General features: G+C 41.2%; 1 protein-coding gene across 1 annotated transcript; it reads left to right on the top strand.

Annotated features, from left to right (window-relative positions):
• The first annotated feature begins 8,529 nt into the window (after positions 1 to 8,529).
• On the top strand, positions 8,530 to 24,980 carry XRCC2 (X-ray repair cross complementing 2). Its single transcript, XM_074831371.1, has 3 exons — positions 8,530 to 8,674; positions 13,348 to 13,429; positions 20,774 to 24,980. Exons 1-3 carry the CDS (start codon positions 8,636 to 8,638, stop codon positions 21,487 to 21,489), a joined length of 837 nt encoding a protein of 278 aa, XP_074687472.1. The 5' UTR covers positions 8,530 to 8,635; the 3' UTR covers positions 21,490 to 24,980.
• The last annotated feature ends 357 nt before the right edge of the window (positions 24,981 to 25,337 follow it).

The raw sequence follows: 25,337 nt of genomic DNA, 5'->3' as shown, positions 1-25,337 counted from the left end.
CAAGCTGCCAGCATGAGACAGTCCAGCTGTCTTTCACATCTGGCTTCATGTTGCCATCTCCACATCAGGGAACTGAGCACCGAAATCCAAGGTAGACTCCTTCCTCTCACCTCCATCCGCTCCCGGCTGTGTCACAGGGCTGAGCTGGTTCAGTACACAGCCACCAGCACAGCACAAAGAAGGCAGCAAGAATGTGCAGCCCAGAGAGGCATCACGTCTTGCAGGAGCAGCTTGAATTTATGTCATTTTAAAGCAGTCAGGCAATTGCAGCCTTAGCTTGCATGTTAAAGATCTTAAATTACTCAAATTTGGTTTAGTGAAGTGCTTAATTTTCACAGTTAATCTTTCAATACAGTACTACTTACTGCTGCACTTCTTATCAAAGATTATGGCAGTGAAAGAGGTGACCATGTTTTCACAATCTACATAATCTGAGAAAGTATGTCAGAAAACCCCATTTGCAGAGAAAGAATGTTATCATACACTTTTTTTCCCCAGAGACTACCATTACCAAATCTCACTTCTAACATTTTTTCAAACTTTTTGTAAGAAAAAACTCAGCAAGTTTGTTATAAACATGCATCATCAGAAAATTCAGGCTGTCACTGCTTATGTGAGTGCACAGATCACACCGTTCATGAAAAAAATTGTGGTTTATATATTTAGAATTCATTTTCTGTAGATATACTTTAATGTTCACTTACAAATTTGCTGTTTCAGTGAACATTCCTATCAGCAGCTTATTGTGAGAACATATGGAGAAAATCAAGCATTAAAATAGGTATGAACACAAGCAAAGTGAATACATTTAAAAATTTGAGAAATGCTCCTTATCCCAAAGTGACTTTTTTCACTAGTGCCAGGGTGCACTGAATATAGGAAATCAAAATACAGGATGATGTTCCCAAGCCACAATAAGGCTATTTTGTACCACCCTGACCTAATATTAGATGGCTATTTTCTTTAACAAACAGTAGGAGGAGGTTTCCCATCATAGGGGAGTTTCAGTATTTCAAAACCAAAAGAGCAAAGTCTTGTACTCTAATCCACCAGTGAGCCAACAAGAACATTTTTAAATGTTTCATTTCAACTATGGCCCTTTTTCATTCAAATATCTTAGTATAATTAACTTTAAGATCTATCAGAAAAATTGTTTCACAGGACAGTTTTCACATTGAAATTGCTAACAGATGATGTCTCGACAACTTCCGAAAAACTTCCCCCTGAAATTCTGAATATAAGAAATCCATACAACCCATTTTCATTCAATCAAGACAGTCCACAAGAACTTTTTGTTTTCTGCCAGATAGGAAAACTACTGATCAGTAAACTGCTGACTGACTCAATTCTATGTGGCTTCCATGACCATTTTCCATCATGATGACAGAAGAACCACGAGCATGCCAGGTGAACATGGGTGCATCATGCTGTCTTTGCAACACTCTACATGTGCAACTGCATAAGAGTTATTGCAAGTTGCCTTACACAAGAATCTCTGAGGCTGATGTAACACACATCAGGGATGATACAGCTTTCCACAGCACCAGAAGAAAGAACAGAAGAAAGAACGGCTTCTGACAAAGCCACTGAAAAGCCATCTTTGATCTACAGCTGTGGTCACAGATGTTGAGTTTGCACAATGCAAGAAACTTCTACGCAAGAAAAACCTAACAGATCTGAGGAGGTCACAAGCAAACTCACGTGTGACTCTTCTATCTGCTGTGTGGAAACAAAGATTACAGAATCAGAGAAACTGGAATAAGCTCCTGAAGGCTATCTGAAACAACCTCCCAATCAAAGACAATCACCAACTCTAAATGAAACCAGCTGTGGCTCTATTTGGCTGAGTCTTGAAAACCTCCAAGGATCGAGATGCCGCAACTCTTCCAAATAATGTATTCCAGTGGTGTACTGTCCTTCTACTAAAGAAATTTTCCTAACGTCCAGTTTGAATCTCCCAAGATGCAAACTGCGGCACTTGTCCTCAGATTTGCCCTCAGTTTCCAGTTCTCACAGTAAGTTCCCAGTCTGTATTGCCGCATGAGGTTATTCTGCTCCAGGTATCAAGCTTCACATACCTTACTGAATGTCTTAAGGTCCAATCCACAAGTGTTTCAAGATCCCGCTAGACTGAAGCTCTGTTGTTCAGGGTGCTAATCATTTCCCTTAATTTAGCACCACACACAAGTTTTCTGAGTTTGCATTCTCACTGATCACAATAAAAATGTTGAACAATATCAGCCCCGTATCAACCTGGGGTACAAAACTACTGAGCATCAGGACACTGATAATTGTTCTTCAGACCTCATGGTCCAGACAGTTTTCAACTGATCTAAGAGTATTCATCCAAGCTATTCTTCCTCAGCTTCCAGATAAGAATGCTACAGTGTCAAAAACCTTACTGAAGAGAAGATATATTAATTACATCCCTCATTCTCCTTTAATCTTTTTAGCCAGCTATTTCACCATAAAAAGCAACCAGGTTGGTCAATCATGATTTACCATTAGTTAATAAATCCATCCTCACTCTTCCTTGTCATTACCTTCTTGTCATTTCTGTGTTTGTAAATGTTTTCCAAGAGGATGTGCTCAATGAAGAGCAGACTTGAGCTTCAGTTGCAGTGGCAAGGCCAACATCCTACAACATCTACATTTATTCACAGATATCTCCATTGAGACTCCATTGCAAGCACAGCAGTGCAGGTGTAGTCAGGTTAGCTCAGACCCTACAGTCTACCCACAGCAGCATAGACCAAGTTTATTGACCAAGCTTATGTTGGGGCTTGTAACCATGGTGAAATAAGACTGTCATAGTAAATCTGTCTTCCGTATCAAAGATGGCCAGTCACTGCAGTAAATATACCCCAGTTCTTTCTAATAGATTTATTTCACAGACCATTCAGACTAAGCTGTAGATATTTCTGGGGTGAGTGCACTGTCAAGCCCCAGTTTCAAGACAACAGTCAAAAATGAGACATTCCCTCAATAGGGTCTGGAGTGTCATTACTGAAGTGAAAGTGTGGTCTAGCTTGAACAAAATGTTATTAGTCTTCTATAAAAACATACCTTTTTCTATTACCACTGGTAGCAGATCTGACAGCTGTTATCCCTCTACTTATATTTTATGCTTCCTAATTCTAACATATGAGGGCACTTCACTTCCCAATATCCAATTGACATTCTTTTGATGTATCTTTTGGGCTAGTGCCTAAGCACATTTGCAAATAGTTTAGTGCTCAATTTAAGGCTGAATATATTCCCAGAATTCCTTTGGCAATCAATTATTTATTACTTACAAGTGTTAAGATCAAAAAGAAAAGAAATAGATGTATATTCCATGCTGACAGGAGGTCTGTGGGGATTACAAGAAACAGAAACTTTAATGCTAAATTTGTGTAAAAAGGGTAAAATGGGGATTCCCTAGTCAGTTTTAAAAAAATTTTTTAAAAAAACAAATGGCCTTGATTATACAGTTATTCTTCTTCAGCTTTATCTCATGGTTAGAAATGCATGCTTGAACTGTACCATTAGTTCTCTGTACCACAGAGGCAAATTCTGGTTTGCTTTCACCAAGGAATATTGGTCAGCTTAAACTCGGTGCCAGCTACCTGGATGCATCTTTTATCAGCATACCCAGGGTGGCATACCTAGCTAATTAATTAAAGTAGTGATTGATTCCTATTGACAGGCCTAGGATTTGTATTAATTTTTTAGCAAGGTCATACTGCCTGCGTAGCTTCTTTGTAAAACCTGGGGCTTGTAAGGGCATCAACATTCAACCAGAGGGGAACTCGCAAGAGTAGAATTTAGAGAGATTATTCATACTTCATTGAACAGCTCCGTAGAAGGCAGAGAACATTTTCAGAAGCATGTTTGACTGAAGCAAAATTTGCATTATTCTCATCAGTGGGGCACGAGCAGCGACAGACGTTCATGAGGTCAAACACAAGACCTCTCCCTCCGTGGGCTGCAGGTCAAAGCTCAAGTACTCAAAACAAAACTTCATCTGTAGTCACCGCTGGCTATGAAGGCATCTTTACAAGTCAGGCGCTCTTCTCTGTAAACCTTTATTTATTTATTGCTAACCTTAAACTGTGCCCAAAGACAAGCAAGAAAATACCCCTGGCCAGGTCACCAATACCAAACCAGTCCTTATCTGTGTGATTAACGTCTGAGTAAAGAGTATCTGGCAGCTTCACAATGAGCCAGTGCAGAATTATTCAGACAGGACGGAAGAAGCAGCAGAGAAAGAACAACCTGGTACAAACAAACAAGGAGTAATTCCAACTCAGGAATACAAGCTGATAAAAGGCAACCTGCAGAAATAAGAAATCTAGACATAAGTACAGGTGAATGGCTCCATAGAGCAAGTTTATTCCTGATGTAAATCTGCAACCTGATATATAAAGCAGAATATCCAGCAACCAGCTACGAAACTCTATCACAGATGCCACAATGACCTGGACTGTTTTTTCATGGCTAACAGTCCATCTACCAATGGATTAAATTATTTTCTCTTTGTGATTTTTTTCCAGGTTACGCAGCAAATCTATCATCATTTCTGAGGCCAGTGAAATGATAACACCCTCCTAATTTAAGTTACTTATTTCTCAAGTAAACAGATAAATTAGACTATCATAAAACCTGACATGTATCTAAAGAAAGTGGCAGTTCTCCAGGTGAAAAGAATCAGCCATCTGCTCTAAAAAATCTAATAAAATCCAGTGACAGATCACTTCACTCACTGAGAGGAACTTGGAACAGTGGGGCTGAAATCAGCAACGTGAAACTGGAGGAGTCACACAACAGAGAGGTTGCAAATAATCCAACAGGCAGATGATAATTTGCTTTGCCACAAGCAGATTCAACATCTACCTCAAGTCTTAAATTTTACTATTATTATTATTATTCTTTTTCATCCTTTTTGAGGTCTACTTACAACTTTGATACAGCCTTTATCTGGTAAACCTTTGGGGTTTTGAGCATTACTACACAAAGAAGTAGATAAGACAGAATTAGAAAACAAGGTCTTTCTATTTTATTTCCTGGAGTAATTCTTCTGTTTAATGACTTTTCGGATAGTCAATTTGTCATGTTTGGAGTGAAGGTATTTAAGAGCCTAGAGGTTAATTAGGAAAACAACCACTGACTTTACTGAAAAAGTTTAATTCAACTATACGAACAGAGACAAACTGTTTTCAACCTAGAAGATCTGTTTGGAGCTGGTTTGTGCTGGAATGCACCCACACAAATCTTGCAAGGGAACATTAAGTGACAATACGCTCAAAATGATGAAGCTTATGTTGGAGCAAAATCTCTGTGACTGAAAAAAAACTCTTAAAGGAGGAAACATTTACATTTCAGTTTCTAATTTAGCTATTACTTAATTAAATATAAAAGTTTGATGTATTTTTTGCAAACATCTTCACATAGTCTAAATTTCTTGTCCGCACATAGTTTTTCTTCATGCTTTTCCCTTTTGCTCAAGCTCTTACCTCAGGCCTTGTTCCAGGATAAGGTGTTAACTCTTTAGACTGGCGCTGTATCATAGACCAACTGGCAATTTAAAGTTAGGACTTTGCTTCTTAAAAAGAAATCAAATGTTTCTGTAAACAGTACACTTGGTTCTCCATAGCCCCAGGGCACCTGGGCTACTCCTTCCTTCCCCAGAATCCAGCCCAGTTTCCTTCTGTTGGCTGAAATTAGCAATGAATGAATTTGCTCATATGAATGAGCAAATACCCCCCTAAAAATAATAAAAATCAATTTTGCTCAGGGCTGCATCTCGACTTAAAATACCTTCCTCTCTTGTACTGTCATTTTCTCTTCCTACGATCAAGATCTTAAACATGTGCCGTGGAAAACACAGCATCTCCATGTGGAAGATGCTCAAAATCAAGATTGGAAAAGAGGAATTTTCTCCACGATACACATTTCATAAAGATGGAGATGCATACCCCTAGAGTCCAGTCTTTCTGCTATTAGAAAAGTCATAGCTTTTGCTGCTGAATTGCTACATAAACAGTGCCTGTGGCTTGAGGGGCACCCTCAGGCTCCCCACATGCCAAACAAAGGAAGACTAATTTTCTTCCTGTAGGAACAGGAGTGCTGGGGCATAGAGACCCTGGATACAATGAGCTACTTGTAGCTATACTGCATTAAGGAGGATTCTGCATTAAGGAGGTTTCTGCCATTTAGAAATGAAGAGTAAGGAGTGGGTAAGGTCCTGTATCACACATTATCACTCAGAAACACTGCAGAGAAATATGAAAGAATGTGATGCTGACTGCTGAAGTGCAGAGGACAGGGGTTTAGATAGACAAAGATCTACATAAGGCTGGTTTGGGGTTAAAGTTTGAAGTGTGCCTCATCGCCAAAATCTAGCTTTTGATCTGCAAAGAAGAGAAATGATAGTACTGACAAATAAATGAAAAAAGCATGATGTGAGTCTTTATTAAGGCAGACTGCTGACAAAGTATGTATCCATTTTCTAACTTCTAACTTCATAATGCCAGCCACACTGTATGAAGGAAGTGAATGAAAAGGTAACATATGAGAGGTGGTTACGGCAATCTGCCTATCAAGGCAACCAGTGTATTTGATTTACACATTTCTGTTATCTACTAAATATGTCAAGAAATTAAATATCTATATTTTTTTTATTGCTCAGGTGAATTCCATGTCTTTTACCCTCCCTCTCTTGAATCTTTGTTGCTTGATCACCATTGAACTGTGATACTTCATCTTGCATTAGATTGTAATACCAAAACTGTGTTCATCCATGCAGTAGAAGAGCTCCCATAGGACCCTACTGGGATACAGGCGGTGGTAAGCGATGAGGCAGGAGTGGGTTTCAGTCAACTGGCATTTATGTGTGCTGTATATTTTATGTGTCTGAATTCAAGTAGCAATCACTTTTTAAAAATTAGTGCAATGGCTTTAATTAGAGGAGAACAGCAACAAAGAACCTATAATTAAAAAAAAAAAAATCATGTGATTGATGCAGTGAGTAGTGTCGTTGTCATAAGTCACAGCGAGTCCACTCTACTCTTGGGTTAGGTTCAATCATCAGTCAGCTTCAAGGGCAATCACTTCTAATTAACAAGTCTTTTGAACTCTTCCAGGGAACGTGGCCCAGACCTCTAAGGTACTGTACCAACAGTCAGACATGCAGCTCTTACAGTTGTTTGTCCCTTATGTTGACTTCTTCCAAACGCAAAGCAGAACATTCTGTTAATAAAATTAAACCAATAGTATTGTAGTTGCATTTTTGTGCCACATGTCCCCGCCTTGCAGCCATCCAAGTATTTCTCACTAGAAAACCACCTTCCAAACTGTTGATAATTTTGCATGTGTATCCATACACAAAGAAAGGCTGCTATGGCTGTGCAAACAGATAATTTCCTTTCTGTATTTTAATGAGCAGTATTAGGACTTGACACTAAAAGTACTGGTTTGAGTTGGGTTAAATCTGGCTGACCTTGCAGAGGCAGGTGGCATCCATCTAAAATGTTGAGTTAGAGTCAGATGGCAACAACGGGGTGTTTCGAACAGAGGGAGCGGTATATTTTGGGCTGAAAGAGAGTTGAAAGAGTAAGCAAAGCCACTGCCTTGCATCTGAGGTTAGATTTTTCTGATCTGTGGTGCATTCAGCACCAAGCTAGGAGAAACTCTCTTTATATAGACAAACATGACTTCTTTGAAGAAACAAAGAACTCCACCACCAGTTTCTCCCCCTAACTGTAAGAAGGTGCAGTATTGCCAATAACCTCACTAAACCCAAAGGGATGATATCATTACTGCTTTTTGATATGCAGATATGGGGAGGTGCTATTCTTATCCTACTGTTTTTGCATTTAGCCTATGGAAAACACAAACAGGTTCTCCATGTTCTGGTCCCTCTCCCTGCCTCAGGCTGCACAACCGCAGTGGACAAGCTGATGGGCTGTGGTCATCGGGAGGAGCCGGTCCCGCTGCCGGCCATAGCTGCACAGCCACCCACACGAGGGACTCGCCGGGTGGTCGGCTTCTGCCCTGGAGCATCACACGCCACGGGAGCCTGGTTCATTCAAGGCACGATATGTAAAATATTCCAGGCTCCTTTTAATCCAAGCCATAATTGATGGCTGGTTTTTGCAAAGAGCAATTTCGCAGGCGTCAATAGCTTAATCGTGGCCACGCAGATGAGCATCCCTTGAGTCACGCTAACCCCAGTGTCACAGACGAGCATCCCTTGAATCATGTCAACCCAGCCACCTGCCCCCATTTTATCAGGAGCAGAAAAAAACAAACCCAAACCAACAACCTATATAAAGACAGACCTTTAAAAAAAATAAATAAGCACCCGCCTCCCTACTGTGACCGGTCCCCTGAGAATCCCTAATGGCGCTGGGCCGGCGGACACGCCATGAGCCCCAGGCGGGACTCGAACCCGCGAACCGGGAGCACGTGGACTCCACCCCCCCCTCCCCGGGGCCGGACCACGCATGCGCAGAGCCGCCGGCCGGCCGAGTCGCTGCGCTCGGCGGCGCAGGCGCGGGGGGGGGCGGGGGAGGCAGCTCGTGGCGGCGCGCTTGCGCAGTGGCTGCTGCCGCCGGCCGGGAGTGGGAGCTGCGCCCCCTCCCCCAGCCGCGCCATGGCTGACGCGTTCCGGAGGGCGGAGTCGGGCACTCAGGTGAGGCGCTGCCCCCCCCCCCACCCCGGGTTCCCGTCCCCTCCCCTGCGGGTTCTCCTCAGCCGCGGGGCGCCGGGAACCGCCTTCCCGTGGCGGCCAGGGAGGGGGAGGCGAGGCCGCAGCCCGGGGAAAGGGAAGCGCCGGGCGCTCCCCCCGGCTCCGTCCCCGGCTCCGTCCCCCACCCTCTGGGGGCGGGCGGAGGGGAGCGCCCGGCGGCCGCGGAGCCTCCCGAGGGGGCGGTGCGCGAGGGAAGGAGCGGGGGCGCCGCGCCGCAGAGCCGCGCCCTCCCGCCTCCGCCGCCCTTCCCCCTCCCGCCACCGCCTCCCCTGTGGGAGCGGGGCCCCGTCAGCCCGGGGCCGGTGCGGGAGGGCGCGGCCGGGGGTGCGCCTCACGCTGAGGGGGGCGGCGGGAGGCGCTCCGGGCTGCTCAGCCGCCCCTGAAAGCTTCGGTTTTGCTGGAGGGTTTTGAGCGGGCGGCTGGCGGCGGGCTGAGGCAGCCGGCGCCAGCCAGGGTAAGGGTGGCGGTGGGGCTCTGCCCTGCCTTTGTGTCCCCGGCCGCGGCTCTGGGGCGCGGGTTGAAGGGCTGCTGGGGCGCTCCCCTGCAGCGCGGCGGGAGGTTGTCCCGGCCGTTCAGGAATTCCTGTATACGTGTTTTCTTCGCGCATCCCCTCCCAAACGTTGGAGTGGATGCGGTAAGGAAGAAGAGCTGTGAGGAAGGTTTGGTTTAAATAAAGAGTATGGAAGGTGGAATTGCTTTCCTGTTCTGTGGAGAAAAGGGGTTCGAGTTTTGGAGTTCTGTTCGTTGTTTTTTTTCTCTGCTGGATGCTTCATCTGCTAGTGACTTCTGCTTGCAACCAGCAACTTAATTACTTGGACATTTGTGTGTTACTGTATCAGAATATGCTGAGTAGTGCACATAAAAGCATAGAAACGTGTGATGATTCATATTTATTTCTTAACTAAAGCTGCACGATTTTTCAGCGGACTTGAGTCCTTAAGCCCTTTTGACGCTTTAAAAAACAACAGTAACAGTTGTCCGCTATCAGCAAATATACACAAATTAAGGACATGGGTTGTGCTCTGTGTCCAAGTGGGTAAAGGCATTTATTTGTCCACATGAGAGGTGCCAACAGGGAATGCACGTGGCAGCAACTGCCTGTGATGGAATGGATAACCAAACCTGAACGAGGGAGGAGTTGGTAACCAGTGGGTTAAGAAAGGTTAGCCTGCAAGTACACTGTCCAGAAAAAATGGTAAAAGCCCTCGAAACAGAAAATGTTGATTAAAAACAATACTTAACTTAAAACAATACTTCCTCAAATAGTCTCATTTGTAAGATCGGATTTTACTGAGTTAAACTGAGACCGCAGTCTTGTACTCTTATTATTGAATATAATTAATACAACAAATTAGAACTTCTCGCAAAACACCTTTGGTATATCACAATAAAATAAATGATAAATTGCTTGCATATGTCTTTGTGCCCAAAGTTTACAAAAGCTCAGTCAGAGTGGTTACAGTGGTTGAAAATTAAATTTTATATCATACTCGAGATGATAGGTTTGTATGTGTAAATAGCCTGTAGGTTAGCTCACAGCCTCTAACAGAGCTGGAGTATTTAATTTGAATTTCTTTAACATTTTAATGAAGTAATATCTCATTCCTGACAAGACCTACACGTATGTTTGCATTTATGCATAGCTTTGTTGAAAGCAATACAGTATAAGCATATAGTGTATTAGTGGGACTGTCCATATGCACATTTCTTTCTTAAAAAGATGAAATTGATAAATTATAAAAGAGGTATTTGAAATATTTGAGTCCCATCAGCCTTGTCGTTAATGAAGTTTAACCCAGCTGTTGCTGAACTCTTGCTGTATAGCTTGTTTTGTACATATCACTGGGCATATGTGCAGTTTCTTGCTGGCACAATTACACTTTCGAAGAACACAAAAGACCAAAGACCTACCACTAGCAAGTTGCTAAAAGGTGGTATTTTGTGTAAAAGAAGATAAAAAGAGCATTAAGAAAGAAAAAACAAGTATCTACAGTTAAATTCTAGAATCTGAAGTCTCTGATCCATGATTTGAAATTGTTTGGGGGGATTTTTTCCAAGCTCTTCCCACTCAAAGGCTCTTTTCAGCTGTGCTGTGCTGCTGAGTTCTGTACGCTGCCGTGACAAAGCCCAGCATGCCTGAAGTCTGCCATCCAGATCACCCTTTAAATGGTGTAGATTCCACCCCCCCTCCATTTTACAGAAGAAAATGTGAGAGGGCAAAATGGAAATGCCTCCCCTGGAACAGCGCCAAGGTGGCTTTTGCCGATTTGGCAAAACCTGTGTTGTCTCTGTGTTTAATTTCAGCAGAGGTGAGGGCTGCCTCTCTAGTGTATCATCTCTGCTTTGCTACCGTCACTTCTGCCGTAGTGTGGACAAACCTTTGTGAGATTTGAAGGAAAATAGTTAGCTGTTTTTGCCAGGAACCCCGCTGCTCCCTGCGTGACACTAATGAGGCAAGTGCCTTTGGAGATTCTGCTTCAAAACTCGGAAGTAAATACAAGTTTGATAAAAACACAGGTGTGCTATCATCAGCGAATCATCATAAATTACCTACATGAGCAATGCTCGGAGTAAGCACCTGTAGTTATTTAAAGTGAATATATAAACTTGTCATTTAAATAACCGCAGATTCATATGTAAACGATGGCGATCAATCTACCATGTATTTCCAAAGCTCTAGCAGTAAGCTTAAAGAGGTGGAGGTCTAAGAAGAGACGGGGGCTTATCATTTCCAGAAGAAATAAACTGCAGAGGATGTATTGTTAATGTACAAATAAATTTGGGAGCAGGAGGCTGCAAAAGTGTGTTTAGACCAGCAAGGGTTGTGACTCCCTGCCCCTAGCAGTGCCCGTAATCGAGTCCCCATGATCGCCGAGTGCCGGAGTGGTGCTTCCTTTGCAAAGAAATGAAGAGCATCAGAAAGCAGCAGCCCGTGGCGGTTTTCCTGTTTCTCTCGACTTCCACTGCCGGATGAGGGGGTGAGAGATTCTCGGCCCTTCTCCACGGCGGGTGCAGCCTCTCCTCGCTGTGGGCCAGGCGCAGGCAACTGCTTGCACAGGAGGGCTGCACACGTAGGGTCTGCCATGGCCCTTTTGGTAGTTGCAAGCTCCTGGTTTATGTGCCCCAAGTTACGTTCCTGTTTTCTTGTGTACATATGTCCATCTGGATTTTTGCTTTGTCCAGGTCACAGAACTCTACTGGTTCCCAAAATATTCACTGAGTGTTTTCTGCACCGCACAAATGTGTGGAACATAATGGGAGGATCTGCAGATCCAGAATAAGGTCGATTCAAGTGTTTTTATGGCCCTTCAGTGGACGTGCCAGAAAACTCTCCTGAATACATGTGAACAGGTGAACAAAGGCAAACACATTGACATTTTGTTAATGGCAGGGAATGTTAAAATGTCAATGAAAATGTCACATTTAGATTCCCGTCGTGACCACTTGAAGTAAATTCAGGGCCATTTAATGGAGTTTTATTCTACTATTAAAGGCAAACACACACACAACTGTTCAAACAACTTTTAAGACAATTCAGAGCAAATGTTGCTCATTGATGGGGCAGGGAGGAAAGCAAGATAAGGCAGCATGTGTTTAAAGGTGTGTGTTCACTGCTGGTTTGATGACTGGCTTTAAGGAGGATGGGATACAACTGAACGGGATTTGTTTTGTTTAAATTTTAAATGACAGCTGGGTGTCTTGGAGAATGAGATACTTGGCACCAGGGTATGTGCTCTGGCAATGCTCTGAGCATCCTGATAGTGTCCTTTCCTCTGTGTGTTAATACATGTAGGGAATAGCAGCTCTAGTGCTGGGTGAAATGTTCATTCTTGGTTTAGGAATGTATGCCAGAACTACAAATAACACAAGTTAAGTGAATAGCCGTCTGCTTGCTATGCAAATACCTGTCAATTTAAGAAATTGTCTATGAACTTTGGACTAATTTGTTTTACAATAGACTTGCTTTACAAGGGGATTTGGTGGAACTTACTTTACGAATTTGAGCTTGCTTTAGAAAGGTTCTTGCAGAGCCACTGGTGGCTCATTATTTTTGATCATTCTTAATCCATACTCTGTTTGAACAAGTAACTATGATATAATAGGATTGTAGTCCAGAAGAGTCCTGTAGAGTCTTTCAGATGAAATGTACATGCTTTTACTTATAAATGCTCAGAGGAACTGACTCAGGAGACTAATGATGTCTGATGTTTCACCTCTCAACCAGTAGTTTGTTGTGGAGGTGATGATTATTACAGATGATCTTCTTTCCTTTTGTTCTGTCAAATGTCAGCACTGCTGTATACCAGAGGCAATCCCTCTTTCTAGTCTACCTGTGCAGCTTTTTTTTCTTTTTTTTCAGCTTTTTTCCCCTAATGTGTATCTGCTCCTTATTGCCATTGAATCTGTGTGCTAATTGTTTGTAAAGATGGAACCTTCTGTTGCTGTAGTCCAGACTGTAGGTTATCATATGTATTTATGCAAATATTTTAAAGATCAGACTAATCTTTTGATAGGGCTGTCATAGAAAACTCCCAGTTCTCAGAATCCTTTAAATGTGATTCCCAAGGTGCATTACTTTGAGTTAACAGCATTCTCTTCTGCCTTTTCTTTAAAAGCTGCTTGCACGACTTGAGGGAAGAAGTTCTCTGAAGAATCTTGAACCCCGTCTGTTTGCTGAGGAAGGATCTCCTGTTCATGGTAAAAATGTATCTTTATCCCATTTATGGAAAAATGTTGATGTAAAAGTATTCTCAGAGCAATATGACAGAGATAAGTGTACAAGTAGGTATTTTTGCCCTGAATTCAGAATTTTAATTGTTGATGTTGTTTTACGCAAACTAGATAAAATGAAATAATGCAAAGTCACCATTCCAAACATTATTAAATGGATTATAAAATCTGCTTTATGGGTCTCAAAGCACAGGTGTAGGTGAGTAAATACCAAGCACATTGGTCTCTTTCTATTAGTTTTACAGAAATTTGTTCTAGATTCTGTCATTTAACCTATTTTTTAATTCAGTGGTCTAAAAAACCACCACAAAGTCATAACTACAAAAATTTGCAAAGAACTTAAGGTTCAATAAATAGCAAAGTTCAGTGATATAGAATTATAGAATCACAGAATGCTTTGGATTGGAAGGGACCCTAAAGATCACCTAGTCCCAACCCCCCTGTCATGGGCAGGGACACCTTCCACTAGACCAGGTTGCTCAAAGCCCCGTCCAACCTGGCCTTGAACACTTCCAGGGAGAGTACATCCACAACCTCTCTGGGCAACCTGTGCCAGTGTCTCACTACCCTCACAGTAAAGAATTTCTTCCTTCTATCTAATCTAAATCTACCCTCTTTCAGTTTAAAACCATCACCCCTCATTCTATCACCACATTGCCTGATAGTCCCTCCCCATCTTTCCTGTAGGCCCCCTTTAAGTACTGGAAGGCCACTATAAGGTCTCCCTGGAGCCTTCTCTTCTCCAGGCTGAACAACCCCAACTCTCTCAGCCTGTCCTCAGCCCCCTGATGATCTTCATGGCCTCCTCTGGACATACTCAAGCAGGTCCATGTCCTTCTTATATTGGGGACCCCAAAGCTGGATGCAGTTCTCCAGGTGGGGTCTCACAAGAGTGGAGCAGAGGGTAAGAATCACCTCCCTCGACCTGCTGGCCACACTTGTCTTGATGCAGCCCAGGATACAGTTGGCTTTCTGGGCTGCAAGCACACATTACTGGCTCATATTCAGTTTTCCATCCACTAATACCCCCAAGTCCTTCTCTGCAGGGCTGCTCTTAATCCAGTCATCGCCCAGCCTGTATTTGTGCTTGGGATTGCCCTGACCCCTTGCAGGACCTTGTACTTGGCCTTGTTGACCTTCATGAGGTTTGCACGGGCCCACCTCTCAGGCCTGTCCAGGTCCCTCTGGATGGTCCATCCCTTCCCTCCAGCATGTCAGCCACACCACACATCTTGGTGTCATTGGCAAACTTGTTGAGGGTTCACTCAATTCCACCATCCATGTCACCCACAAAGATGTTAAACAGCGCTGGTCCCAACACCGACCCCTGAGGAACGCCCCTCATCACTGCTCTCCACTTGGACATCGAGCCGTTGATCGCAACAGTTTGAGTGCGACCATCCAGCCAATTCCTTATCCACCGAGTGGTCCATCTGTCAAATCCATGTCTCTCCAATTTAGAGACAAGGATGTCACGCGGGACAGTGTCAAATGCTTTGCACAAGTCCAGGCAGATGACGTCAGTTGCTCTTCCCTTACCCACCAGCACTGTAACCCCATCATAGAAGGCCACCAAATTCATCAGGCATGATTTGCCCTTACTGAAGTCATGTTGGCTGTCACCAATCACCTCCTTATTTTCCATGTGCCCCAGCGCACTTTCCAGGAGGTTCTACTGCATGATCTTGCTGGGCACAGAGGTGAGACTGACTGGGCTGTAGTTCCCCGGGTCTTCTTTCCTTCCCTTTTTAAAAATGGGGGTTATGTTTCCCCTTTTCCAGGCAGTGGGAACTTCACCAGACTGCCACGACTTGTCAAATATGATGGTCAGTGGATTAGCCACTTCATCCACCAGTTCCCTCAGGACCTGCAGATGCATCTCATTGGGTCCCATGGACTTGTGCAGCTTCAGGTTCCTTAGATGATCTTGAACCTGATATGGAGTAGTCTGGATCAGTTAGGAAAAGGGGTGTGAGCAAGCAGTCCTTTTCAATAAAGCCATGTCATCAAGCCATTCAGTCTTGGCCTGGAAAATCCTGTTTATATTTAGATGGCACTTTGGAAATACTGCCATTATGAACATAGATACTAATCAGCTGCATGATGTTAGGATCAAAATGACTTATATAGACCTTCAGTGAATAAATGAAACTGGAGAAATTGGGCTACCGCCCAATGACACTGCTACAACAAGTTTAAGGTAGATTCTTCTAGCAAGTTTTAATATCAAGATTGGATGTTTTAATGAAAGAAATTACTGAGCTAAACAGAAATGAGCAGACTTAATAATTTCTTGTTTATTCAGGAAGTCAGACTGGTTTTCCAGATTGTATGAAATTTCATGGATTTCACAATGGAACAGAATAATTACACAAAACTAGAAATGCATAGTAAAAAAGTTATATGAATGGCAAACTGTAAAGATCATGCTGTGAGGTACTACAGTTGAATGTATGTATGAATGAGTGGGTTTCATATGAAAAGTATGTAGCTGCAGTGGTTATCAACATACTTGTCTGCAATTTAAATTCCCACAAATTGTAGAAGGTTCAGAAGAAATAGCAGAAAAAGCAATAAAAATAATCAGGATAACTGGATGAGAAATGATGCTTAATCTACAAATGAAGTCACTGTGAGACTATTCATGTATTATTTTGCAGCACTTGAGAATACATTAGGGGTTTAGCAATATACGATTCCTGCCCCTGAAAGTTTCAAATATGATATAACAAAGATAAAGGGCAGAGAAATACTGGTAAGCCAGTGCAAATGGAGCAGAGAAGATTATTTAAATACTCTCAATTCTGAACTGCTTTGTTACTCACAAGACGAATTAAGAACCAGTAGTGAAATCAGTATATGCTTCACAAGGCTCCTCAATTTTTAGCAATTTTTTAAAAGATGAGATATTTTTGTTTTGAAAAAATGCAGTAATAGAAAATGCTGATCTTTCAGTCTTTTTTTTTAATGAACGTTACACACAAGAAACAAATGTTTGAGATTAAACAACACCATGTTCTGGTAGAACAGACCATAAGAAGCCTTCCTGGGGGTCAGTAATTGCCCTTGCTGTCACAGTCCACAGCATTACATAATTGCACTGTCAAATTATCAGCTTTGCTCTTAAAGCTGTGTAGGTTGTTCATGTCTGTCCAAAGACTGTTCCAGAACCTCAGTTCTAAGATGGCTGGAAACCTTCTAAACTCATCACTGGTTTCTCTGTGCCAACTCAGTCATTGAGCTTCTGAAGCACTTGTTTTCCTTCTGCTTTTAACAAATGGCATCAATTATTATCGATACTGGTCGTGCTTTTTGGTTGACATTAATAAAGCTACATAACATATTAGCACAGATCTTTAGCTATATATACGTAAATGGACTTCACCTTTTATTACATTTTTGCTTTGTCTTTTAATACCATAGTATTTATGTGAGTCCGTGTGATTTTGTTGTGTGTTCTCATTATTCAGTCTTAAATCCCTGTTGAAGACCTACCTCTCCATTTGTCATGAACTTGTCTTTTAGCAGGTCACTGTGGAATACAGTAATACATTGCCCATGAAGTCCGTAGTGAACAGCTCTTAATCTGAAATGCTATGATTAAAGCAATGCAAAGACCTAAACTATTCTTTTTCCTGATGGTATTTCAAACAAACAAACATATATATGAAAGTTTCCGTAAACTATCCAAAAGTTATGTTGTAGTTAAGTGTTCATAACTTCTATGTCAGAGTACTATAAAATAGGAACAGCTAATATAGGTACTGCTGTGATATTCTAGTCACTGCTTCTAATTATGATGGACTTGAATATTTAAGAACACGTAAGCATATTAATTACATACCATTTAAGCTTTCTGGGAATGGAGCAAAAGTGACGCAAGCTTTAAATAATCTTCCACTATTTCCAGTCATATTTCTCCTATGCCACTGGTATGAAGGTGTGGGTGTCAGTATAAAGCTCTGATGTTCAGCAATAGTATGACACCCTACATTAACTTGGAATAAATATTAGGCCTATTACTTCTACTTTACTAAATGGTACAAATATTATTGACAGCTGCTGCACAGTATTGTAAATTACTAGTCCAGTAACTTCAAGGTATCTGATGATGTGAAACCTGCAGTTATTTCTGAGTATTCTAGTAGCCTGTTTGTAACTGCATGTCAGAAAACAGTTTAACCAAGTGTAGTGATTACAGGCAAACAGGCAAAACTCGAGGCTCTTGTTATTCAAGAGGTAACACTGAATCGAACCAGGACTGAGCATAATGTTTCAGTTAAAAATATATTAGTGTTCCATAGATATTTATGCAACATCATTTAGTTTATCCTGTATGCCATTGCGTAGCAGTGGACTATTATACTCTTTAGTCTGCCCATAGTGGGCCAGTTCAAACTACTGGTGAGCTAAGCAGTGTGTTGGGTGACTCCTTAAAATGCACTTGAATTTTGTCAGTGCTGAATTTCATATGAAATCATTCTACTCATCCATCTTGATCTGTTAAATCTTCACAATCTTAAGTCTTTATTACCCAATTAGTTTATTTCTTAGACATTTTGCCAAGCTAATGGAACATTCATCTACTGATAAGTTCAATGTTGGGCACCACCAATTCTAATGGGAATATTTCCCATTAACTTTCTTCCATGTTAAAGTGTCTGTTCCTACTCTGCCTCTTCAGACTGTTTTTATCCTGTGACCATATATTTTACTAATCCTCCTCTCAAAGTTATTTCGACATTAATGGATGATGCTAGTGCTGATCACTAAGTTTCTTCCATGACCTATTGTGAGGGTGTCAAAGGCTTCTTGGAAAACCTTGCTGGCCACGCTTCCTCCTCTGCTGTGTCATGGTTTGTCCTCTCTGATCTAGAAGGATGAATTTCCCCCCTTATCTTAATTTTACAGCCTGGTTGCTAATTTAATGAAACCCCACATTTATAGATGTTGCTATAAATGGCTTCTGTTTTGCACCCGTTCTTCTTGTGGGCAGCCTCTTTGATAATCATGAAGGCACAGAAATCTCCGGCTCTCTTGAGGTTTTCTTACAGTCCAAGTTATTACTCTTTTCAGAGTGACTTAAGTGTTTTGGTCTAACTGCAGCCCAGATGTGTATCTTGTTCAGTGATGTTGAACAAGCTTTGAAGGGTGCTTAGCTGTCTTGCTGTTAAAATTTATAAGCCACCATCACAAAAACTCCTAAGAATGATTTTTCATTCAACTTAAAATTTTTACTTAAAAAAATTTGTTAGTTCTGCCAATAAAAGCTCATTCAGTGTTATTCTGTAACACACAGACATCTTGATAGAACATCTTCAAATGGATAAAGTCAAGCATTTATTTCACAAACCAACTTTTTCAAATCATTACTAAACAGTAACTCAGATTTGCCCACTGCTGCTTCAGAGTGGCCATATAGAGTTGCTGGTTTTTCTTAAACAAGTCATCTTTTGCTGTAAAGGTAGGTGAAGCAATCTGTATTGCATTTGGCTCAGTTCCGTTATTGGTCTGGATTCAGAAATGCCAGTCAGGGTGGCAGAAGACTTGTGCTGAAGCCAGTGGCAGACAGAAGATACACTTTGTTCCTTAACGAGAGATGCCTTACGCAATTGTTCTAAAATATTACAAAAGACAAAATATGACCTACCCAGCATGTTTAGGAGGAGTTCTTCCGAGCTGGTATCTTACCCTAACAGGGTGTGGTTATGTCACTGGCACAGTCTGTGTGACAGCAGAGCAGCTGCTGGCTGCAAGTGGTAGAGTTGGACATTGTGACCTCTGAACAGGAAGAGAAAATGAAGATTTATGTCATAGGAAGTGTAGTCATCTTTCATCTCTAAAGTGGGGAGAGCCGTTCAGAGCAGATAAGTAAAGGTTTGGGAGGCAATCAAGCTTTTTAATAAATTTCAAATTATCAGAAATTCATAAAAATGGAATTGCAGTTGTGGAGCAGCAGGAATTTCATTATGGAGAGGTGGGCAATCTGGGTGTCACTGAAATGGATAGAATTGTCACATCAGGTGTAAATTGCTTTTAGTGCTTGCAATGGGTGCGGTAAGACCTTCCCCACCACCCTCTGCCCCTCATCCCAAGATGCATCTTGGCATTATAAAACATGCTTATGAACAAGAGCATCCTCTGGAAGTTGAGTAATGACTTGAAAAACCCTGTTAACTCAAGCAGGCACAAACACGTTCAAGTAAAGTTGCAATTAGTTTTCTACTCTTGCATCCCCCCTATGAGAAGCTGTTATGCCATTTGCACTTGCCAAGGCCATAGAAATCTCTCACCTTCCTGCAATTATAGTTGTGTGATTCTCCTTGCATGTCTTTACCCTTCTGCCTAAAATCCAAAATGTCATAAATAAATAATCCTGTTTCAGAAATTAGAAATGTATAAAGAGTAACTAATAAATTAACTTTTTTGAGAGTCTTGCTCTAAAACATCAGAAGACTTTGGAAAAGACTTTAGCGTATCTTGCATTCACTTTGAACTAAAGAACTGGTTTCCTAGTAAAGTATAACGTTTTTTTTAAATAACATTTTAAGTTTATGTGATATGTATTTTATTGACCCACATGGATCAGGCAGTTAGGCTGAGTCCATTTATGAACAGAGATCCTTTGCTTCAGACAGTAGAGTCGTTGCCTGGACTTGAGGGAATCTATGAGTCCCACTTGTCAAAAGAAGCTGTTTCATATTATGATCACCACAGAAGAATATAAGTGCTAAGTGAATATACTGGCATTCTCTTTACCGGTCACAGATTCCTGTTGGTATCTTGTGATGTGCGCAGATACTGAAGAAGCATATAGCAGACATGAAATGCTGAAGGACAGTCGGTGCTATAAAAATAATGTGTCAACATGATTTGGACCTCTAATATGTCAACTTGTTTTCTTTGTCCCCTGCTTTTTAATTTATTTCTTAATTTTGTGCGCATAGTGTAAATAGATGCCTTCTTAGCCACTTTTGTGTAGCAGCTTCCTTTTTGGCCTTTATCTACCTGTAATGATATAGATGAAATCCAGTTGCCAGCCTTTTATTTCTGGGTGCCCTAGATGCTACGGGCAGGGTTTTTTCCCAACCTTTGTTCCCAGTTGATTTTATTCACTTCAGAGGCCTCTTGAAAATTGAAATTTCTCTTGGTAGATGCTAACCGGGATTTAAACCATTTTATGAATATCAAACTTTCTAAAATGCATTTTCCCATTAGTGGAATAGTGAGTATTGGTTCAGTAAATGCTGAAAACTGACTCTGAGCTATAAATGCTCTTACCCGATAACTTGCTGCTTTGTTTTTGAACAGGAGATGTCATTGAATTCCATGGTCCAGAAGGAACGGGAAAAACAGAAATGCTGTATCACCTAATAGCTCGCTGCATCATGCCGAAATCAGGAGGAGGACTGGAAGTGGAAGTCATGTTCATTGATACAGACTACCATTTTGATATGCTTCGTGTAGTTACCATTCTTGAGAACAGAATGGCGCAAAGGACAGAAGAAATGATAAAGCAGTGCTTGGGAAGGCTTTTCCTTGTGAACTGCAATAGTAGCACTCAGTTACTCCTCACTCTCTACTCTTTAGAAACCATGTTTTGCACTCACCCCTCTCTCTGCCTTTTGATTTTAGATAGCATATCAGCTTTTTATTGGATAGACAGAAGCAATGGAGGGGAGAGTCTTAACTTGCAGGAGATGAATCTGAAGAAATGTGCTAACTTTCTTGAAAAGCTTGTGAGAGAGCATCACTTAGCCCTCTTCGCAACAACACAGACACTTATGCAGAAATCTACAAACTCTGCAGAAAGCTTTTTTCCTTTAAAACTTCAGCATGAAACTGATACAGACTATAGACCTTATCTTTGTAAATCATGGCAACAAATGGTAACCCACAGGATATTTTTCTCAAAGCAATGTAGTTCTGACAACAGCAAAGGTTTTACAGTCATTTCGTGCCCCCTCAAAAGAAACCATGTAGTAAAACGGTCATTTAGTGTTGCAGAATGTGGAGTTCAGTTTTAACTTCAGTTTGTTTTTTAAACGTGTGGCAAATCCTGGTGCTTAAGGCCTGATGAGGTCTAAGAAGTTTTTACTACCTTTTAAGCTAGTTAGTTACTGGGTGATTAAGAATTTTTCTCACCATTTTCTTAAAATTTAGTGAAGTTGCAGGAAATGGTAAAATTTTTGAATAACTGTAGACATTCAGTCCAAACTAGCCAGGAATGTTGAAATTACTTGTTTGTGATTAATGTATAAAGAGATTAAATCAAGAAAACTATAACCGAAGACATCTTAAACTCCTAGTATCCTTCAGTAATCTAACCTGCGTGATATGCAGCCAAATGCACCGACTTAATTTCTGGGTCTTACTGCTTTCCACTCCTTCTCTTCCAAGCTACAGAAATAGGAGCCTAGTTGTCCGTGGGGAGACTGCAGAAAGGCAAGTGTTCACTCTTAATAAATATTGGTCTTGGTTTATTCCCAGTAGCCTAGGGCGTATGAAATGCATTCACGACTTTGCCTGGAGAGGATTCATTCTCACAGCCTGTTAAATAGTGGTAATCCTGACCATGCTTCTCCAAGCTCGCAGCCTGTTTACATTAGCATGTGCTCAGAGAAGCAAGGATTGCAGGTGTTTTGGCCCTTACAAACACCAGGTTTGAAGAATCTACAGCTATCGCAGAAATGGAGGCCCGATTTCCATAACCGAAGGAAAACTAAAGACCCAGCTCTGGGTACCTGGGAGTTTGTGCTGCATGCAGCAAACGGTTTAGTCTTTGAAAATAATGAAGTGTGGGTTATGGGTTGTTTTGGGTGTGGGGGGTGGTTTTTTGTTGGGGATTTTTTTTTTAGGTATATGCATAGACTTTTTTTTTTCTTCTCTGCCCTCCCTCATTATTCCCTCCCACTTCTTTCCCTTCCCCCGTTCTCTCTAAGAAATCCAGGAATGCCATGCCTCTGGTCTTTACCAATATGTATTTGCCACATGTAGAACATTTGTGTGCAGGATTTGGCATGCAACATGTTGCAATTCTGGCAAAGAAGATTCAGAACTTATGGGAAATGCCCTACAGTTCTGGCAAAGAATCCCATATTATTTATTAACCTAGAGTGCCCTTTGAAAGCTTCAAAGTGCTTTAGAAGAAAGAAGACTGCACACAGTACATTATTTAATACAAAAACTTACATTAGCTTACAAATTTAAATTACTCAAACAAGGGGAAAATATTTCTCACAGCAATATTCGTTCAGTCATGTTGCACAGCACGTTTTATAGTTTAGATTGAACAGATTATTAACAAAAATGCATATTAAGAAGAAGTATCTAGCACGGTATCTTTTTGAGGAAGATGCCTAAAAACTATTGTGAGACACCTACCTTTTAATTTCCTGACTTCTGAAGCCAGCTTGTTCAAGTTGAATGTGTATCTGGATTCCCAGCAGTGTATGGTTCAGCATGCATACCCAGACTTCCGTAGATAGAGCTAGGAGCTGCTGTTCATAGAATTTGGCTGGATTTTTGCAAAGACGATGAGTGTCCTACCTCTAGCAGCAGCCAGTACCAAAGGTTTTGGGAGGAGTGTGAGAATAACCAGATTTCACTGGGATGGCCTCCTCCAGCATGGGGCTTGGGGAGCTCCTCACCGGAGCCTGTGGTCAGACCAGTATCTGATGGCCACTGATCAGGCCCGTGCTCCATGAATTCATCCAAACCATTTTTAACTGACTTACCCTCTTGGGTTACATCGTGTCTTTTCACAATGAGTTCAGTTTAATTATTCTTTCTGTGGGAAAACTTCCTCTTTTTTTCCCCCTCTCATTTTAAACCTTCCATCTGATCACTTCTTCATGCCATCAGTTCTTTTACTGTGACACATGAGAGAACTTTGCCTTTTTGACATCTCTGCAGAGGTGATGATCTTATAGACTGTCATTTAATTTGTGCTTTCTCTTCCATCAACACCAATATTTATTTTATTTTAGCACTTGCATAAGTACACAGATACATGAAAAACACAACTATTCAGCCCAGACTGGACCCAAGTTAGATGGTTTAACATGAGTAGATGCTCCCACTGGGAATTATTACAAAAGGCATACTTAATTTTTTTGTAAGAAAAGTGGGAAGATTCAAGTAGAACTATAGAACTTCTAAATGTGAAAATTATAGGACTACATATTTTTTACTACAAAAAAACAACAGTCCCCTTTTCTGTTGGAGAATACAGCTCCACTGAAGATTAACTGCTTCATAAAATCATACTTGCTAAAAAATATGTTTGAGAAAAAAACAATGGAAATGTTCCAGCATTCCCGTCTGGAAAAAAAGCTTTTATATTATTCACAATGTAGTTTATATTTTGCATTGTACTATAAAAGAAATGCCTAAATTGAAATGAAGCCAAAGTTCTAATTGATCAAAAAGAGCACCTCAGGAAATTTTGAAATTTCCCAGTTTTATTTTTACTTTGAATGCAGACAGATTTTTTTAATTCTCCGGTAATTGTAATATTCATGCTCTGCACATTTGTTTTAGATGTATAGCAAGCCTAGCTTTCAGAGATGCTGAGCATCTGCATATCCCTGTAAGTTTGCAGGAGGGATAGGCAGTATGCAATCTGGGAGTGCACTGACCTTATCCTCTGCCAAAATTATGCCATTTGGAAAAATGAACCTTTAGGATACAAGTCTTAAGAAAGATGCAGTGATAAGGAACCTGAGAAGCAGCAATTTTGTTTGTACCTTAATGAACTGTGGGTATTAAAAATGGTTTTTACCATTTTTTCATGGAAAATTTTCTCCATTAAAATTATGTAGAAATTGTAGTTAGTGGAGAATGCAGGTCCTCCTCATGAGCCAAGAACAGTGTATTAAACATAGCATTATATTTAGTGTATCATGTTAAATCCGAATTCTCCTCTTTCACCTAGACCTAAGTTACCGCCCAGTCTCCAGCCCACGGGTGTAACCTGGGGTGACCTGTGCTGCTGCAGCTCAGTCCCCTGGGGAGGAAGCGCGTTTTGGGTTAGTAGGTCTATGCCGCTGGAAATCAGCCCTGCAAAAGATCAGTGCCACTGCATATCGTTAAGTGTGAGGATAGAATGCATGTATTCCTAAACTCTCATTTATCCAGGTATTTCTTAGAAACTAAAATCCTTTCATGTCAGCGTCATTGTTCTTCAGCTTAGTGTTGTATTATTAAGGCTTTTGCAGGCATAGGAACTTTTTACATTCCTTAGAATTTTTGTTTGTTTCTTCATATGCAACATCGAATTAAAGCAGCAAGCTTGAAATAAAGAGGAACTAGTTCACCCTTTTTCCCCCCTCCTTTTTCTAATGAGAGCTTTTTAGCAAAACCAAATCAAGGTATTTTGCAGGTTTTATATTTATTTTAAATAAAGCAGTATGTGTGTGGACACTTGGAAAGAAAATGTCATTTTTATATTCAGCAAAATGTTCTTTGTATTCCTAGACTTTTTTATAGAGAAATAAAATACAAATGTTTGCTTGGTTTAAGCTTGTGCTTGCACATAAAATTCAAGTTTCCTTTTTCTTACATAACTGATTCCAGCCACTTAATTTTCCATAGAGTTTGGAAACAGCAGAAGATAAAGGTTCTTATGTGGAAAATTACCCGCAGTTGTATTTTTACTGGAGACTAATGGACAAAGGCAGAAGACAGTACCATTTTGATGGGTGCTGGACATAAGGCTTGGACCATGTCCTGAAGAGGAACATGACATTTTAGTTATTTTCTGTGGCTGCTCTAATAATTGTCTCTTGAACCTCTTTACTAAATGTAGTTTTGATATGCGAATATACTGGGGCAATGGGCAACATCATTTTGCCATCAGCAAGCCTTATGCCAG

This window comes from Strix aluco, chromosome 1 (assembly GCF_031877795.1).
Source record: "Strix aluco isolate bStrAlu1 chromosome 1, bStrAlu1.hap1, whole genome shotgun sequence".
Classification (NCBI taxonomy): Eukaryota; Metazoa; Chordata; class Aves; order Strigiformes; family Strigidae; genus Strix; species Strix aluco.
The sequence above is the reverse complement of the archived record's forward strand: the minus strand, read 5'-3'. Positions and strand labels throughout refer to the sequence as shown.

What these genes read in the sequence shown, in the direction of transcription:
- XRCC2 (XM_074831371.1), top strand. Translation starts at nt 8,636, where the DNA reads ATGGCTGACGCGTTCCGGAGGGCGGAGTCGGGCACTCAG. An exon ending in GGGCGGAGTCGGGCACTCAG is followed by an intron (nt 8,675 to 13,347) that starts GTGAGGCGCTGC and finishes TTTCTTTAAAAG; the next exon opens with CTGCTTGCACGACTTGAGGG. An exon ending in GGAAGGATCTCCTGTTCATG is followed by an intron (nt 13,430 to 20,773) that starts GTAAAAATGTAT and finishes GTTTTTGAACAG; the next exon opens with GAGATGTCATTGAATTCCAT.